Genomic DNA, 19,947 nt, shown 5'->3' with positions numbered 1-19,947 from the left:
GTGTGCACTCCGGTGGCCCCTCGGCGTGTATCACGTACACATGTATGCATCATGGCCCAGGCGTCACCCAGAGCGCCTGTCACAATGCGGGACACATTGCAGGAGGGAGGCCTCGGGTGGGGTCAGGGGCTGCTGTTCTAACAAGGATCTGTGGGCCTGCAGCCCATACTCATGGGACCAGTCTCTCAAGTTCCCACTGTGCCCTGGAAAGAATAACCCTGGGAACAGAAGAGGCCAACTGTGTCGATTTCACCATGGGAGGGGGAGAGAACACAACTCAGTCACCCGCCCAACCCACCCACCCAAAATCACTGCCTAAGCCTGACGCTGAAGAGACAGGCGAGCTCTATGCGGCCTGGGCGGCGGGGCCGCCCTCGACCCTCACCTCCGCAGTCCTTCTCATCAGACCAGCCCCCGACCCTCACCTCCTCGGTCCTTCTTGTCAGACCAGCCCCCGACCCTCACCTCGGCAGTGCTCCTCCCCTCACCTCGGCAGTCCTCCTCGTCAGACCAGCCCCCGACCCTCACCTCCGCAGTCCTTCTCGTCAGACCAGTCCCCGCAGTCGTTCTCCCGGTCGCATTTCCACCTGCTGGGGATGCAGCGCCCGTTCTCGCACCGGAACTGGAAGTAGCGGGAGCAGCTGGGGGCCTCGGTGGGGTTTTCTGGGGGATGAACCGCAGGGTCAGTTTACGGCCTGCACGGCGTGAACAGAGGCCTCCAAGGACCCACAGGCTCCTCACCCAAGCCCCAGGGCAGCCCGCGTGACCCCCCCAGAGAAGGACGAGGCAGCTCCCAGGACCAGAGGGAGACCAAGAGCATATCCACAAACTGGACAAAACCTTGCCTCCCTGGACCCGAGGCCATAGTCTCCTATGCTTCTACATCTTGCAAATGACACCCAAGTAGGTTTTTTTATATTTATCCTTTTATTATTTTACTTATTTATGTGTCTGCACCAGGTCTTAGCTGCAGCACATGGGATCTTATAGTTCTAATCTTATGCAAACTCTTACTTGAGGCATGTGGGACCTCGTTCCCTGACCAGGGATGGAACCTGGACCCCTGCATTGGGAGCACAGAGTCTTAGCCACTGGACCACCAGGGAAGCCCTGATACCCAAGTTTGAATTTTGATAGTCTACTGAAGGAATGACCTAACTATTGATGATAACCCAACAGTAACAATGATTCCATCATGCTGTGACATCTGTAACATGTAGGGGGTGGGGGAAATATACTCTAAAATATTTACCATAACTCCTCTACCATGTTCCTTATACACAATGTCAACTTCCCAACTGGAGAAAGAGAATAAATACACCCTAACCTCTGCTGGTAGAGAAGGAAATGGCAACCCACTCCAGTATTCTTGCCCAGAATATCCCACAGACAGAGGAGGCTGGTGGGCTACAGTCCACAGGGTTGCTAAGAGTTGGGCATGATTCAGTGACTAAACCAACCAACCAATCTCTGCTAGGGGGTAGGTTCTCACTTTAAGACTCAATTTGTTACATGCAGATTCAAGACCTGGAAGGAATTATGGCTGAAGAGGGAGAAGGCAAAGCCAAGCATTGTGTGACCTAGAGCCTGGGATGCCCAGGGGCAGAGCTGAGGTCTCCTTACCACAGTTGGCTTCGTCGGAGTCATCGCCGCAGTCATCCATCCCATCACACTTCCAGATCAAACTGATGCACACTCCGTTCTGACACTGGAAGCTGAACTCGTCACACACCTTGTGGAACTCGGGGTCTCGGGCTAGGGAAGGAATCAACATACGTAAGTCCAGATTACTTCCACACTGGAGAGCTCAACATGGCACTGTTGTTTGGAAATAAGAGGCAAGAACAAAGGGCCTCCACCAAGAGATGGCGCAGCTGGAGGATTCCTCGAAAGCAAGTCAAAGGCCTACTGCTGCTGCTACTAAGTCACTTCACTAGTGTCCGACTCTGTGTGACCCCATAGACGGCAGCCCACCAGGCTCCCTGTCCCTGGGATTCTCCAAGCAGGAACACTGGAGTGGCTTGCCATTTCCCTCTCCAATGCATCAAAGTGAAAGGGAAGTCGCTCAGTCGTGCCCAACTCTTTGCAACCCCATGGACTGCAGCCCACCAGGCTCCTCCATCCATGGGATTTTCCAGGCAAGAGTACCAGAGTCGGGTGCCATCGCCCTCTCCTGGTCCCCAGCAACTCAGACTGCAACAACATCTGCAGATAACGTCTTTAAAGGGGTAATTAAGCTAACGTGAGGTCATTACATTAGGATGGAGCCCTAATCTAACAGGACTGGTGTTCTCATAAACAGAGTAAGTGAAGACAGAGGATGGCCATTTACAAGCCAAGGAGAGGCGCCTCAGAGGAAACCAACCCTGCCGACACCTTAACCTCTGATCTGCAGCCCCCAGAACTGTGATTAACCCCCTAGGCTGTGGTCCTTTGTTTGGGGAGACCAAGCAGACTGATGCAAGTCCCCACTATCATGCAGGCAGGGCAGTCTTGGGGACAGGGCTGCAGCCGTGAACGAGACAAGGACCTGCTCTCGGGCACACACAGAGGAGGCTAGCTGGTGGGGGGGGTGGGGGCAGGCCACAAAATAACTGCACTGTGCAGAGTGGGGTACAGACACTGCGGCGAGGTGAGGGGGCCACTCCGGGGGCACAAGAAAGGCTGTGGAAGGAGGTGACACGTGGGCCAAGACCACTGTCAACCTTGATCCCCGCCTTGAGCTGTGCACCGAAAACTAACAAGCAGGCTTCCAAAGCAACCAAGGTGAGCCTTTCATTGAAAACGCAAGTCTGGACCCTCAGTGGAGACCTGAAAACTGGATGGAGGCACATGCCCAGGGTGGCCCACCCCGAGTCTCTCCAGCGCCCCCGACTCACAGCATCCTGCGAACTCCGGGTCCTCGTCAGAGCCATCCCGGCACTGGATGATGCCGTCACAGACCATGGACTGGAAGAGGCACTGCTGGCGGTTCTTACACACGAAGTCCATGAAGCGAGTACATAGGGGCTCTGAAAGGGACCAGCGAGAGGAAGGGGCCGTGAGCCCCTGGAGCTGGGGACCTCGTGGGCCACGGCAGGACACGCTCTGACCGGACGCGCAATTCAGGAGGTAATGGGCACCACCACCAACCACAAGCTTTGAGCAAACCCTGAGCTTCAGGACCTCATTAAGCTCCCAGCACAACATGATGAGAGGTTTTACTGTCCTGTTTCCCAAATGAAGCACAGGGGACGGCAACATTATGTATTTTGCCAAGAGCACACGACTGATGAGGGTGGAGCCAAAACTGAAACCCAGAGCTGCCTGACATCACAGGCCACGATCTTAACCACTATCGACATAACACCGACTCTCGAATATGGGGCCTGGCAATCCCCTTCTATGAAGGATCGATGTTACCCACTGAACTGTACCTGCCACCAATTTATATGTTGAAGCCTTAATCTCCAATGTGACTAGATCTGGAGAAAGGGCAATACTTTTTTTAATTAATTTTTTTTTTGGCTGTGTCACATGCCATGTGGGATCTTAGTTCCCCGACCAGGGACTGAACCTATGCCTCTCGCATTGGCAGCAGAGTCTTCACCACTGGATTTCCAAGGAAGTTCCCTGATAGAGCTTTAAAGAGGAAATCCAGGTTAAGGGAGGTAGCTAAGGTTAAAAAGATCTATAGGAGCAGTGTCCTTCTAAGCAGCACCAGACATGCAGGCAAAGAGGCCACGTGAGGACATGGGAAGAAGGTGGCCTTTATGCCTGAATTGCCACACTAACTCATCCTTGGATCTCCAGCTTGCTTTTCCCAAGGATGAGCACCACTGACCCCAGACTACCTTTCTGGGTCCAAAGAAAACACAGCATACAAAGTCACTGTGCCTAAAACTGTTAGCCGAGTGATAATCAGCAACTAGCACAACCAATGAAGGAGGAGAAATAAGTGTCCAATTCCAGATCACTGGTCCATTCGCAGGACATACTGCAGCTGAACAGTGATGATCGTGGACCCTGACCTAATTCCACGGTCACCCTCCACGGCCCCCTGCTTCCTCTCCTTTACCCAAGCCACGCCTCTCTGCCTCCACCCCTCTCAGGGTCCTGGCAATGCAGGACCTGACGCAGGCAGGTACCAGGGGAGGAGAGGATTTAGCTCACCACAGTGCTGTTCGTCCGAGCCATCCGAGCAGTCGTGCAGACCGTCACAGTGTTTGCTGGATGGGATGCAGGTGCCGTTCGAGCAGCGGAACCCATTGCACTTCTTCTCTGGAAAGTGGTTCAAGGAGCAGCAGAATGAGGAGACAGGCAAACGTTCACATCACCGCGGCGCAGATATTTATACCCACATGTGTGTCTCCCTATGGAGGGCTATCACAATTACAGATACACACATACTCTGACCCAAGAATGTAATCTACCCACATGAGTGAAAAATAACAGAGGAACCAGCTTATTCACTGCAGCACTGTTTGTAATAGACTGAAAGCCGCCTACGGATCCATCCGCAGGGGACTGTGAAATGCTACTGTACACAGGAACACCAGACTGGTATAGAGAGACTGATGAAGCACTCGATGAACACATGTCCTAGACAGACAGTTATCTGAAAAACCAAGGTACCAAAAACGTGCACGGCATGCTGCTGCTGCTGCTAAGTCGCTTCAGTTGTGTCCGACTCTGTGCAACCCCATAGACAGCAGCCCACCAGGCTCCCCCGTCCCTGCGATTCTCCAGGCAAGAACACTGGAGTGGGTTGCCATTTCCTTCTCCAATGCATGAAAAAGAAAAGTGAAAGTGAAGTCGCTCAGTCATGTCCAACTCTTAGCGACCCCATGGTCTGCAGCCTACCAGGCTCCTCCGACCAAGGATTTTCCAGGCAAGAGTACTGCAGTGGGGTGCCACTGCCTTCTCCAGCATGGCATGCTACATGTGTAAAAATAGGACAAGTACATGTCATAAATTTAAATTTGCATGTATGCACAAAAATATTCTGAAAGGATACACAGCAAAGCAGGGAAACTGGCAGATGGGAGAAAAACACTTACTGTTTAATCTCCTTATACTTTTCCATTGTGAACCATGTGAATGTGCTACCTACTCAAAACATTTTTTTTTTACAAAAAGTAAAATGAAAGCACCAATTAGATGGAAACAAAGAGGACATGAACCCTGATTTTATATACCCTGGGGTTTTTAAGCTCTCTTACATCACTCACCATTTTATTTCTTCAGGAATTCTAAACCAAAGCCCCATAAATGTTAAGAGTCTTAGGTTTTGCAGTTGGTGTAGAACTTTTAGTACTAGGTCATCCATTCTCCTGACCAGAAAGCAACTCCAGACATTTGGCTTAAGAATCACTTCTAGTAGGTCAGTTGTAAACCCAACTCTTGGCAGAATACTTTCAGGAGGATCAGGGATAAGGCAAGAAAATGCGTTTTAATCCTGTAAAAAGTCATCATCCCCAGGACATTGTTCAAAGGACATCAAAACAGAAACAGTGAATGAGTACCACGAGATGGGGAAACAGATTTCAGCATAAGAAGGCTTTTCAAAAGTATACAATTTAAATTGTATAAGACAAGTTATCACTCACTCAAGTCAAAAGATAAAAATCAAGAGAGGTTTAGGGAACCATCCAATGTTACTAATGGAGATCCTTTTGGTATAATCACTTGGAAATAAAACCTGGAAACAACAAGAATCATGGAAATGGATCGGAACCTGTAACCCAGCACTTCCATATGGAGGGATATACCCCAGGAAGTAGTATCACAAGGGAAACCTAAGCCTTCATTTCCAAGGACACGAACAGTTTTTATGACACATGACAGGGCAAAATGGACATTACGCCACCAGGGAGCGACGAAGTAAACTACGTCACAGCAATAATACAAAGAGGATGGGCATCTGCCATGAAAATGCTAACCACAGAAAAATACAGATATATGGAAACAACTTTAACACCACACCATGAAAAGAGCAGAACACACAGCAGCATGCAGACAGCGACTGCAGTTCCACGAAAATTAGGGATGTGAGTATGAAATAATAGCAAATATGGATATTGGCCTTGATGGGCTACAGTCCATGGAGCTGAAAAGAGCTGGACACGACTTAGTGACTAAACGATGACAAAACAGAATCACTCTGCTGTACAACTCAATCTAACACAACACTGTAAGTCAGCTATACGCCAACGTAAAATATGTCTTTAATTTGCTGTGAAAAGGCATTTTATACATTATGTTTGTGCGGCAGCTATTTTATGCTTAATTTCCATTAACTATCTCAGAATCCTTCTTTAAATCGACTACACTGAAAAAGTTCTGGCTTATGAGTATGGGTATCCATTTTCCCAAGGGACCATCACAGCAACCTCTCAGCCGTAAAGTATGCCATCTATACAGAAACTGTTGGCTAATTTCTGGCAGAACACTGGTAATGTGACCCTACTTAGTGTTCCGGGTGGGTTAGTGGGTTTCCCATTTCTTTTCTTGTTTTCATGGAGGCAACCTGCTTGCCCAAGAATTAAAATTACAGGACTTGCTGATGGCTCAGGGATAAAGAATCCACCCGCCAATGCAGGGGACACGGGTCCGATCCCTGGTCCGGGGAGATTCCTCAGGACGACTACGCCTGTGTGCGCCACAATTACTAGAGGCCACGGGCAGCAACTATGGAAACCCGCACGCCTAAAGCCTGTGCCCCAGAAAACAAAAAGAAGCCACTGTAATGAGACGCCCCATGCACCATAATAAAGAGCAGCCCCTGCTCGCCACAACCACAGAAAGGCTGTGCAAAGCAATCGAAGACCCAGCGCAGCCAAAAGTAAATAAACAAACAATAATAATAAATAATTAGAATCACATAGCCCAGGCCTACACATCGAGCAGTAGTGCCGCGCAGCAAGGGCGAGCTCACTAGCGTGCACCAGGCACAGCGGGGACTCTGATCCATCTCCTGGTCCATCTGCTGCCCCGCCTTCTGAACAGCAGACGTGGGAGACGTGCGGGTTGGGGCCAAAGCACCTGCACTCACCACAGTTGACCGGATCCTCGTCAGAGCCGTCCTGGCAATCCATGTCACCATCACACGCCCAGCGCTGGGGGATGCAGTGCCCATTTCGACACTGGAAGTTGGAGGCCTCACAGGTGTGATAGATGGCTGCCAACGAAACAGGAGAGAAAAACAGTCAAGGCCTCCTTCACCTCCGCAGCCCCATCACCCTCAGCAGCTGACTGCAAAGGAGGCGCGTTCTAACAGGTATGAAGGGGGACTACCCTAAAGGCAGAATGCAGCCTCCTGAAGGGGCATCAGCTCAAGCCTCGGGGTTCATCAGTGTTACACAAGCACAGATGTACACGTTAAAAACTCGGTCACTTTCACAGCAACCTATGAGGTCAGGACTACTCCCCACTTATAGATGAGAACGAGGTTTAGGACTCTCAGAAGGTCCCCGAGAGTAACAAAGATAATGAAGTAATAGCACCAGGGCTGTCCAAGTCCAAAGCCTGTGCTTTCTCCAGTCCACTTGGGTACTTAATCTTCTCACTCCTCCAGACTCTGCTGGACAAGAACAGGTAGAGGGTGCTCGGGGCTCTGGGTCCTAGACCTGCTCCCAACACTGTAGGGACCTTGATGTCATCCTCTGCATTGATATCTAAGGAGCCCTGTAAGTTGTGAAAGGGCCTGATTTTATAATTCTAAATGAACTGCCCAGTTTCATAAGTGGTAAACCTCCCATCCAAAGATGCATCTAAAATCACAAAGAAAGCAGGCCCAGAAACCTAGAATTCCTTAACTTTCTGGATAGCCAAGAGTGACGTCTACCAGCTAATACGACACGGCATACTCTACAACCATTAAAAGAAAAAAAATTAAAGTGCCAGGGAACCAGTCACTATTATAACTGAACAGGCTCATTTGCATACACAGACTGAGGCCACCTGAAAGTCATTTAGAAAATGTCAAAACTTCAGTCAGAGACTATTCCAGATGCATAATATCTGCCTGCAACCCAAGCAACACTACTGGCCGCCTTCTCCATCAGATTTCCCTTCCCTCCTCTGATGCAGAGAGCAATTTGTGTCTGTTCACTGCTGAATGCAAGCCAGGGCTGGTCTTGTTTGCAACCAGCCTGAAATAACATAACCAAGACAGACGGGCTCTCTTGGTTGAACTGAGTGGACAGGGTGTCCTTGTGACAGGAGCAGGCAAGGCAAACAAAAGTGGGCTGTTGAGTGCAAACCACAGTTACCTATTCAGCTGAGATGGTTGGTAATAGTGACTCAAGGGTTGGGAAAATGGGCTTCCAATGCCCTCTAGAATTGCTACTGCATTTGAGGCTATTTTGGGCAATAGTCTGAAATACAAAGCCTCTGATTTTTCAAACCACATTACAACAAAAGGTGGTCCATCGTCTGTTGGCTCCTCAAAGACCAATGCTATGTCCAGTCACATGCAAATACATCTACTGGAAGTTTCAGTATTTTACAATATTGGCAGTCAGGATCCATTAAATATCTTTCTAAAATATACTTATCTCTGATAAGAAAAATAAATGTGTCCCTGCATGTTAGATGAGCTTTGCCCCAGTAACAGCCATTGCCTGGAATACTTCTGATTTATTGGTTTTACAAATCTGATAGCCCTTTAAAAGATTCCTCACCAAAGCCTTGCTCGCTATCATAAAAGATACTGTCACCTAAACCACTGCCACACTGAAATACTCACTATTATTCAGCCTATGGATTTCAACTGAAAACAATTCCAGAGTGCTAATGGAGTTTCCAAGTGGACAACGCTGAAGGGCATGTTTGACATCCCCAGATTCTATCACTGATGCTGAGCTGAGAAAGACTAATTAATTTACACAATTTCATTCAAATGGCCAGGAAGGGCTGGAATGCTTAACATAGTCTCTTTTTCTGTCTTCTGAGCAACTTACTAGCTCTCTGACACTGAGTGTCTGATGAATGATCTATGTTCAATTGATAATATTTAACTGTAAGGATGAAAGAGATGGACTTTAAAACAGACTAAAGAATTTGAGGCAGATAAAAAAGAATCCTTTGCATAGCAGGGTCCATCATGACCCTAAGAAGAGAAGGGCTACTGGGGCAAATGATCATGAAATTAGAATATCAGAGTTTCTAATAAAGGCCATTATCCTCTGGCTTACTCTGACATGAACACATCTCTCCTGACTCAGCAAGACCCTCTGTGACCCCCCTGATCAAAAACATTAGCCGAATAAAAGCGGGGCAGAAGAGATGAGTTAATTACTGGGACAAGCACTGCCTTATTATAAAACACTGGACTCTTACAAAATGAAGGAGGAAAAAAAATGTTAGTATCAACACAACCTGAATGATTAATAATGTAAAAAATAACATAAAGCATAAAGGACAGTAAAAAATAAAAGGCAAATCTGAAAAAGAACCAATTAGAAATTCTAGATATAAAAAATAGAGTCATGGAAATAAAAACAGCTCAGTGGATGTGTGAAATAGGTGATTAGATTCAGCTGAAAAGAGGACTATTGAACAGGAAGAGAAATCTGAGGAAGTAACTTAGAGTCATAAGGAGACAGAAAATCTAAAAACCAAAGGCATAAATATCAGATTGAGAAAGTCCAGCGAATGGCTGATAGCTGCTGCTAACAAGACAAGACAAAGTAGCAAACAGACACAGCAGAAAAGACAGTTGGCTTCAGCTTCCTAGAACTGATGAAAAATATAAATCCTCAGATTTTAGGATGACGACAAACAGGAAAAATAAAAATAATTTCAGGCCTAGGTAGGTGAAACTGAGCAGCAAACAAAATGTAAAAAAACCTAAAGGCAACTAGAGAGAAAAGAACATCCGTTATTACTGGAACAGGTAATCTGGCAGGAGAATTGAAATCAGCACAAAAGAGGCCAGAAAGAAATGGAATAATTCCACCAAAATACTTAGGAAAAATTACTACAAATCTAGAAAACCAGATGCATCAATTTCAGTGTTGAGAACGAAACAAAGACATGGTTATAGGAACAAAACTTTTAAGTTTACGACTCACAGACTCTGCTATGAAACGCTGAAGGATGAACACAGGAAGGAAGCAGTGAACACAGGAAGGGGAAGTGACCGACTCGTAGGCACCTATACATAAGTGTGGTTACTAAATGATAATAACGATGCCTGATTTTTAAATGTAAAATTAAACTATGAAGTATTTTGCAGTTTTATTTGGGGGGGGGTGCGATGGGGGCCATACCATGCAGCACGTGGGTTCCTAGTTCCCCGACTAGGGATTGAGTCCGAGCTCCCTGCATTGGAAAGGTGGAGTCTCACCCACTGGACCAAACTCCAGGGAAGTCCGCGTGTTTTAAAATACTAAATATATACTGAGTTTGTCAATACTGACATTATGGGCAGAGACTGGAATCAAGGCAGGTCCAGGAGGGGGAAAGATATCAGGAATATGCAAAAGATGTCTAGGGCCACAGCTGAAAAAACAGAAATGAAATGTTTAAGTTCCAAATCAATGCAGGGGGGAATAAAAGGCTCAAATCCATGGAAAGCAAAACAAGGGAGGGGAAGAGCCACGAAAAGGCCCAGGACAGACCATGCATGAGAGCTGAAGCCCACAGGAAGTCAGCAGGCCCTGACCCATTTCTTCGGCTCTGCACGTGACCTAACTTACTAGGCCAGGAAACGAAGCAACCACACAATGAGCGCACATACCACCTCCAGCTAATCTACGGATGAAGATGGACAATCTCCTTTATAAAGGTTTGGAAGCACAGCCATTGGAATGAGGCTGCAGTGGCTGTGTAGGCACTCTACATTTCCCCACGCAGTCCTGCCAGAGGAAACCAGAGATAAAACCAGGGTCAGTGACCAGCCTACCCACAGAAATGAAGTTCTTAATTCACTGTGGAAGACCAGCTCATGCAGCTGACACACAAGTTTGACTAATGTGGTTGTGCTAATAATATGTCCAGTCATCATGAAACTTACAAATGGAAATGCCCAGAGGCACCTCTCTAATTTATCAATCAATGATCCACCCAAACCCAAAGCTGCCAAACAGCCCTTGTGTGCTTTCTGGGCTGATGGCGGTTCCTTCCGAGACCTTGTTTATCCCTCCTTCTGCGAGCCAGGCTTTCAAAGAAAGCAATACCTGCAGTCTTCCCAGAAGCAGAGGGGCACACAACAAAACTGTGCCAGAGAGGACACAGGGATGGGGCGTTTACGAGGTGGGCAGGAATCTGGTAACATCACAGATCACCCAGTGTGATATACTTGGCCTTTGAGTAGGTCCATTTATTCCTTAAAGCCACATAAGGTCACCTCTAAAATAAAACGGACCAATCAACAAAGGTTCTCGGAACTGGGCATTGGGAGAACATAAAGGAGTATATGCAGAGTATATCACGAGAAACACTGGACTGGAAGAAACACAAGCTGGAATCAGGATTGCTGGGAGAAATATCAATAACCTCAGATATGCAGATGACACCACCCTTTTGGCAGAAAGTGAAGAGAAGCTAAAAAGCCTCTTGATGAAAGTGAAAGAGGAGAGCGAAAAGTTGGCTTAAAGCTCAACATTCAGAAAACGAAGATCATGGCATCCGGTCCCATCACTTCATGGGAAATAGATGGGGAAACAGTGGAAACAGTGTCAGACTTTATTTTTTGGGGCTCCCAAATCACTGCAGATGGTGACTGCAGCCATGAAATTAAAAGACACTTACTCCTTGGAAGGAAAGTTATGACCAACCTAGATAGCATATTCAAAAGCAGAGACATTACTTTGCCAACTAAGGTCCGTCTAGTCAAGGCTATGGTTTTTCCTGTGGTCATGTATGGATGTGAGAGCTGGACTGTGAAGAAGGCTGAGCGCTGAAGAATTGATGCTTTTGAACTGTGGTGTTGGAGAAGACTCTTGAGAGTCCCTTGGACTGCAAGGAGATCCAACCAGTCCATTCTGAAGGAGATCAACCCTGGGATTTCTTTGGAGGGACTGATGCTAAAGCTGAAACTCCAGTACTTTGGCCACCTCATGAGAAGAGCTGACTCATTGGAAAAGACTCTGATGCTGGGAGGGATTGGGGGCAGGAGGAGAAGGGGACGACCGAGGATGAGATGGCTTGATGGCATCACGGACTCAATGGACGTGAGTCTGAGTGAACTCCGGGAGATGGTGATGGACAGGGAGGCCTGGCGTGCTGCGATTCATGGGGTCGCAAAGAGTTGGACACGACTGAGCGACTGAACTGAAAGGAGTAAAAGATCATTTCTGTCCTTCACAAACCAAATCTAAACCAAAGCAGACCACAAGAGCGGGATATAATAGCAGATTTACTTTTTTCTTTTTTGCTTTTAGAAATCAGGAAGCATGCTCTGAGACCCCCGGCTGCCGGACAGTGTAGGAACTGCCAGGATACTGCTGGGGTAAGGACAATTAAGATATGGGAATGAGGCACTTCCCTGGTGGGCCAGTGATTAGGACTTTGCCTTACAATATAGCAGGTGCAGGTTTGATCCCTGGTCAGGGAACTAGGATCCCATGTGGCCAAAAAACCAAAACATGGGACAGAAGCAGTGTTGTAGCAGATTTAATAAAGACTTTTAAAAAAGGTCCACAACAACAGAAAATCTTTAAGAAAAAAAAAAAGGAATGAAAAGTGATTTAATTTGCAAGCGTGAAGATCCATTAACAATAGATGGCAAAAGGAAGCCTGAAATACCAGATCTGCCCTCACTTGCCACAAAAGGGTGAAAGGAAACATCGTTATCCCCATCACTGGTGGGATTTAAGGTAGACTTGAGCAACAATTTCTAAAGGAGGGTGCAGAGAAAATTTACTCATCAGCTAGTAGGATTTGTTTTTCCGCCTCTACAACTGCCCCAACTCCTTGCTCTCCCCGATTCCATCATAATGTACATGCCCTTGTTTGTTCATTCACAAAAAATAGTGGTGTGAACATGAGTGAACCTAACACCAGCAGAATAATTAGAATCTCAGACCACTCAGCCTTCTTCTCATAGTCTCCTGCTGTTTCCAACTTTATCTTTAATGAAATCTTACCCCAAACAGGTGCAAGCACAATTTAAGTTTTCACTGTTTAGGGAACATCTTGATGCTCCACTCCTAAAACATGAGCTAGTTCACTACTTCTCAATGTATGGGCCCCAGACCAGGGGCCAGTCTGTAAACTCTTTGCTACTGTTCCTAGGAAAATAAACTTGAGCCAAAATGTAAAACAACTGTATCACTCATGACATTGCTCAGTTAATATTCTTCCACAGCAAGACTTTCTCAATGAAGGAAGCAAAGAGCTGGTAACATTTTGGCACAAGGTGATCACAGACCAGCTCTTCGTTTCTAAGGTCCATTTCTTAGAGACTTGATTCTGTGATCATGTAGGGCGGTAATGCTGCCCACTATATGAACAGGTTAAGTGCAGCTCAGGGAGGCCAGGAAATACTGACCAGTGCAGTTGGCTTCATCAGACCAGTCCCTGCAGTCGTTGTCCCCATCGCACACCCAGGAGGAGCGGATGCACATGCCAGAGCTGCAGCCGTATTCGTCACTCCGACACTGGTGCATTTCTGCAGGTGAGACCACAGACAAGGGTGTGAGCGCAAAAGCTCTCTCAGAATTCTGTCTCTGACGTCAGGGCTCCTGGTAGGTAGAGATGCACCCGATATCCCCATCATCCCTGATGATCCAGAATGCACGGAGGAAGACTTAAACCAGGGATGGAAAATCATGAGGAATGGTGCCCAAGTAGATGGGCACCTCTGGACCTGTAAATGGCCCTCTGGACCTGTAGGTTCTGCATCCATGGATTAAACAGACCATGCACCGTATATTTCCCAGGTAGCTGAGTGATAAAGCATCTGCCTGCCAAACAGGAAACTCATGTTCAGTCCCTGGATTGGGAAGATGCCCTGGAGTAGGAAATGGCAACCCACTCCAGTATTCTTACCAGGAAAATCCCACGGACAGAGAAGCCTGGCAGGTACAGTCCATGGGGCCACAAAGAGTCAGACTCGATCTAGTGACTAAACAATAAACAGCAGCACTGGGTACTACGATTATGATCCATGGCTGGGTGAATCTGTGGACGCAGAATCCGTGGACATGGAGGGCCTCGAGCACCCATGGATTTCGGAACCTGTGGTGGGTCCTGGCACTGATGCCCTGTGGACACCCAGGGACAACAGTAGTGCACTGTGAATGGGGCACAGGTGTGCTGAGATCCTGACACCTCACACTCAAGGCCTCTAGGCCACAAAGGTATTGTCCATTTATCTTGGTACACTTTACAAATATTTTCTATGCTTCCCTTGATGGGCAAAAGGTTGGGTAAGCAATGCTCTGGTTGCCCAGAAAGCCACAATTTCAGAAGACTTCTAGAGACAGAGCCTGCGGTTTCAGAAAAGGAGTGATGAGAACCTCAAAAGTGCAGATCCGTGTGAGGTGCTCAGGTCAGGAAAATTAAGACCAGCGCTGAGCTCTCTGAATGGAGAGGCTGGGGACTGTCCATGAGCAGAGCTCCAGGGATGCTGGCCGGTGGGCTGTCTCAGGAAGGGTGGGGGCTGGAGGCAAATGAACCCGGGCAGCCTGCCCAAGACAGGAAAGGCAGCTCTACTGGCAGAATCTTATGTAGACCCTGGGGACAGCAGCAACACAGGACTTTCCCATGGAACTGTAAAGAGTCCAGGAAAACAGGAGTAGCCGAGACGACTGGGGTCCCAGGGTGGCGGCCTCAGGGAGAGAGGCTGATGGTGAACTGGGGAAGCAGCTATTCACGGGGACACAGTCTGGAGACTCTCAGAGAGGACCTGGATCTGAGGAGGGGACCACCGGAGACCCCAAGGTGGATTCAGGATGCACCAGCCTGAACAGGCCACAAGCAGAGACTCTGAGGGACAGACACTGTTTAATGGTCAAATGTGTGTCCAGTGACAGGCTGAGAGGACACCTGATAAATGCATGACCACGTGCTGATTCCTCCTTGAGAGAGCAAAGCCGGCCACACAGCTGGGCCCTCTGAGTGCAGACGGGACAAGGGAAGGATGAAGGGAAGAGTGTGAACCCCAAGGACTGTTTCCTGGAACTTTGTGTTTTACAAAAATGAAGGAAAACGATATAACCACCCCCAAAAAACTGCTCTGAGGGTTCCCCTTATTTCAGTCCCAGTGAATCAAACCCCTGCCTGTGGTGACTCAGGCCCCATCCGGAAGCACAGGCCCAGCTGGACCGGACATGCCCCTGTGGACAGACAGGGACCCCACGGGGCCTCGCTGGCCCTTCATAGCGGTGGGGTCAGGGTCTGGGCCCAGGCTGGCCCCCCTCCAGGCTGGGGCACTCTGTTACCTCCCACAGCGATTAGCAGCTACGGGCTTGGAACCAGAGCCCGTCAACTAAGACAGGCCTCCTACAACCGACAGGAGAGGAGTATGCAACAAGAATTCCAATTCCCTTTTCTGACACAAACTAACAGTATCCACCTGAACAAGCCCCCTGACCTCTGTGGACCTCCATCATTTCACCTGGAAATCGAAGGACTGAAGTAGAGAATCCTACCACTGTTTCAGTTCCAACACACTATTTTCCTAAATAAAAATTTCCATCCAGAAAACAGGTGCTCAAATAATGTTTGTGCTATCTGCTGACTTCTAACAGGGTTTCCTGAATTACATGAGTTTAAAAAAAAAGGATTCACAAAGGTATAGCTCTGGGTCTACAAGAGGCTCATCTCACAGCCACCCAGAAATGTAGGCTAAGACTGTAGAGCTGTCAATAAACGCCTGAATTCATTTAGGAATCTTCCCTAGTCTTACACACGTGTGCACAGCAGCACTGCAGAATGAAGTTCTATCCCCTTATGAATGAATCACTCCTACCATGTGTACCATGTGCTCCTGGCCGTGCAGCTGACATTACAAATCCCCCAGTGATGTTCAGAAACCCTCCCTTTCCAACCCTCCCCATGAGCAAGAGCCGGCCCCTTCTGAACGTCATGCCCCCTTACCACAGTGACTTTCATCACTATTGTCGCCACAGTCATCCTCAAGGTCACACTTGTAGGAGAGGGGGATACAGGTCCCGGACTCGTGGCAGCGGAACTGCGTGTCCAGGTCACAGACGGTGGTTGCTAAGATGCAAAAGAGAGACAACAGGCTCAGTAGATCCAATCAGCTCCCCCCAGACATCCCACTGGAAAGTGAAGGAAGCAGGTTTTCATTGTAATATCAGTTTCAACAACAGAACTGAAACCTCAACGTACAGAAAAATGTAACTGCGTGACAGCCTGAAATTTACAGCCAAGGGACATAAAGGCCTGTCCTTTCATGGATGGCTTCGAGATGTCAACGGGGCTGGGGAAAGTGAGAAGCCGTCATCTAGCTGGGAGATGGTGTGATGAGCTAGATAAGCCCCTACGACCACCCCCACAGATGTGACGGTCTTTCTAAATAACTGGCAGATATACCATTATCCGGAAAACTACCATTAGGAAGCCCACTTTCACCCACAAAGCTGGCCCCTCACCATACAGACGACAGGGAGGGTGGAAAGTCCTACAGCAGGAGCAGGGGCCCTGCAGTCAGGCGGGACTGGTTTCAAATCTTGGCTCTATTTCTTCCTTCAGAAATTAATCTTAACCTCCCCGAGCCTCCATTTCCTCCGCAGGAAAAGGAAGATAAGGTAATGTGAGCAGGTGCTTGTGATGACAAACAAGACGAGAGAGGGGGATTAATGCTACCGCCCACAATTCACTCTACTCAACCTCTCTGGGCCTCTGTTCCTGCTACTGTGAAATGGAGACAATACCTACCCTCCTGGCATTATTATGAAAGTCAATAAGGAAACAACTCTGGGACCAGTGCCCATCATTAGGATGAAACACTATGGGCTCTAAACAAATCCAACTTCTCTTCCCATCCATCCTCATGCCCTTCTGCTCAGAAAATGAACATAATTTCTCCCTCTTCTCAATAGAAATGATCCAGGTTTAGGCATAAGCCACAGAACCCTACAGAAAAGGCTTCAGGAAAGAAGGCTGCTCCCAGGAATAGAACAGAATCCTGCAAAGAAAGTGGGGCGGGGGGTGGGGGGGCAGTGGCAGGAAGTGAGAAGCAGGTGGCAACCCCGCAATCAGACGGCCCTGGCAGCTCTTATTTGAGGTTCCATTTCTTCTCCATAATTGAGCTCATGGTGGGAGGCAGGGGATGAATGCAAAAATGACGAGACTGCAGGGGATTTACGTCAAAACCCCCAGTGCCTGACAATCACCCAGGGCAGGAGCCTGCCGAAGAGGAAAGGGGATCTGCCAACAGAATCCCTCCCATACCTGCCTCTGTCTCCACGCCTCTTCTCTTCCCTGGCAGCTGACAGGAGTTGGGGGGGCCTCGCTTAACTTCCAGACAGTGCTGCCCAGCCATGGCCTGACCCCTCCTATAGCCCTGCCTGGACCAGCATGCCCCTCGCCTCCTCCTCTCACCTCTTCCTTGATGACAGAGGCCCTCAGGAAAGCTCAGATGAGCACCGCTCTCCTGGCTCCGAGGCTCCACATTTCAGCCCCTGCATCCCTCACCTCCACCACATCTGACTAAGTCGGGACCCGAGCATGTGGAATCATGAGAAAGCAGAGCAGAACTGATGCTTTAAAACTGTGGTGCTAGAAGACTCTTGAGAGTCCCTTGGACTGCAAGGAGATCAAACTAGTCCATCCTAAAGGGAATCAACTCTGAATATTCATTGGAAGGACCGATGCTGAAGCTGAAGCTCCAATACTTTGGCCGCCTGATGCCAACAGCGATTTACTGGAAAAGACCCTGATGCTGGGAAAGATTGAGGATAAGAGGAGAAGGGGACGACAGAGGACAAGATGGTTCTGGATGGCATCATCGACTCAATGGACAGGAGCTTGAACAAATTCCAGGTGATAGTGAAGGACAGGAAGGCCTGGGGTGCTGCAGCCCATGGGATTGCAAAGAGTCCGACAAGTCTCAGGGTCTTGAGAGGGTCAATTACAGCTAACATTTGCACCAAACCAGGAGGAGGGCAGAGATGGCTGCAAAATCCAGCCCTAGGAGAAGCTTAAACTCTTCAGGGAACCCTGCGAGCTCAGGAGCTGGTGGGGAGGAGATGGAGGGAAACTTCTAGCGAAACACTGAACCAACAGGAGAGCCCACCATGTACATCCAGTAGAAACCAAAGCCCAGGGACCCAAAGAGGAACCCCTCGCCAACGGACAGGAGGCCATTCAATTCATAGCTCTCTGCCTCCACTATGTCTCATCACGTCTGGTCAATTTTCTTGTAACGGGTTAATTCTAAGACATGTCTCCTTGCCCACCCTGTTCCGTAACAAACTCCTTTTTAGCATCTGCTCTAACGATGTTAATATTAACTAATGTTTTCAAGGAGCTTTGGCTACTTCCTCACAAATGTCACACCTTCCTGAGACCCTGGTCAGTAGACGAGGTTTGATCAATGCTCCTTTTGCAAAAAAGAAGAATACACAGAGAGGTTACCGCTCTCTAAATTAATTATATTTTTATCTAATACTCCTCTCCCTGGGGATGAAAGGCGGCCTCTGAAGCCAAGGAAAAATGATTAAGGAAGGTTTGGTAATAACCTCCTACACGCTAGGAAAGGCAATTCAAGGGATTGCAAGGTCCAGGTGAGCTGAACAAGTTGACTGCTTCTAAAGTGGCTTTCTGGAAGGAGCAGCATGGGAACTGGCCCAGGCTCTGCAGATAGCTGGCAAAATGACATCCACCAGGGGCAAGGGGGTAACGAGACAGGACCCAGCCATTAATCTGTGCTTACAACACAAAATGATAAATGAGCTTATGGATTTCCAAAGGCAAATATTTAAAACAGAAGGCTTCAGATGGGTGTCTGGCTTCCCTTCTCTGGCCTTTCTTCCATCTCATCCATTCTGCCCACGTCTTAGCTTTCCAAAGGCAAAACCTAAGCCTGTCATTTCAAGGGTTGCAAACTGTTCTTTTCATAAAATTCAAAGGTCTCATGCACCCGTTCACCCTCCTACTTGCCCCCACTGCTCACCATGCACACACCAACCTCGGGGCTTTCGTCCATGCGAACGCCTTCCCTGGAACTTTCCTCCCTGCAGCTCTGCTTGGCTCCCCTCTGCCCGCTCTTTCTAAGACTCTCCCAAGGTCTGACCTGGGTGCAAATCTTAAGACTCATTAAGGCTCGTGGTGCTGCCCCAATACAGGGCCCGTGGCTCACATATGCTTGGTTGGTTACTTCTCTGACCACCCACTTCCGACTGTAAACTCCTATGTCCACTTTAACCATCAGTTTATCTCCAAACCCAGCACAGAGCCTGGAACACCAGGGTCCTCAATATACACCTGTTGAGTGAACAGGTCAGCACGCTACCGACTGACACCTCCTTAGGAGATGATGTCAAAGCCACTAAAAGTTAACTGAAGGAGAGATGGCCAAATCTGCAGTAAACAGAGTATCCCCTATAAGCAGTTATTTGTTTGTCCTAAACCCTGCTAAACAGAATCACATACTTTAACAGTTAGACCTTAGATATTACATATTCCAAAGACGACACTTAAATGCACACAAACCAACGCTCCCACATCGCAGGCCAAAACTGGCATCACTACTCAGCTTGAATAACCACTCCCGAGCCTGGCAGGCAGCTGGCATCACCTAATTGGAGGGAACAAGGGAAAACTTGTTCCCCATCCCTGAAAAGGTTGAACATTGAATTTAAATTCAAGGGCTATCAGCCGGTCACCTGTCTCAGGTCACCAGCTCTATCTCTGGGAAAGGGCCACAGTCAGAGCCCAGACTGCCTGTCTCCCAAACCAGCTCAGTTTCAACCCTGCAATGCAATCTCTTCTAATGAGTACCTAGCTTACCTATATGGCTTTGCTTTTAAATAATAATATAGATCTAAT

General features: G+C 48.1%; 1 protein-coding gene across 2 annotated transcripts in view; it reads right to left on the bottom strand.

Moving 5' to 3' along the window:
• Positions 1-19,947, bottom strand: part of SORL1 (sortilin related receptor 1) — a 165,567-nt gene that overhangs the window by 37,431 nt on the left and 108,189 nt on the right. For both annotated transcript variants that reach the window (XM_060399334.1, XM_027979337.3), the window contains exons 24-30: positions 16,030-16,152; positions 13,478-13,597; positions 7,034-7,159; positions 4,153-4,260; positions 2,880-3,011; positions 1,624-1,755; positions 529-663 (exon numbers count right to left, since the gene is read on the bottom strand). In XM_060399334.1, coding sequence (XP_060255317.1) covers positions 529-663; positions 1,624-1,755; positions 2,880-3,011; positions 4,153-4,260; positions 7,034-7,159; positions 13,478-13,597; positions 16,030-16,152 — 876 coding nt within the window. The remainder of the gene's footprint in view (positions 1-528; positions 664-1,623; positions 1,756-2,879; positions 3,012-4,152; positions 4,261-7,033; positions 7,160-13,477; positions 13,598-16,029; positions 16,153-19,947) is intronic.

This window comes from Ovis aries, chromosome 15, assembly GCF_016772045.2.
Source record: "Ovis aries strain OAR_USU_Benz2616 breed Rambouillet chromosome 15, ARS-UI_Ramb_v3.0, whole genome shotgun sequence".
Taxonomy (NCBI): Eukaryota; Metazoa; Chordata; class Mammalia; order Artiodactyla; family Bovidae; genus Ovis; species Ovis aries.
The sequence above is the reverse complement of the archived record's forward strand: the minus strand, read 5'-3'. Positions and strand labels throughout refer to the sequence as shown.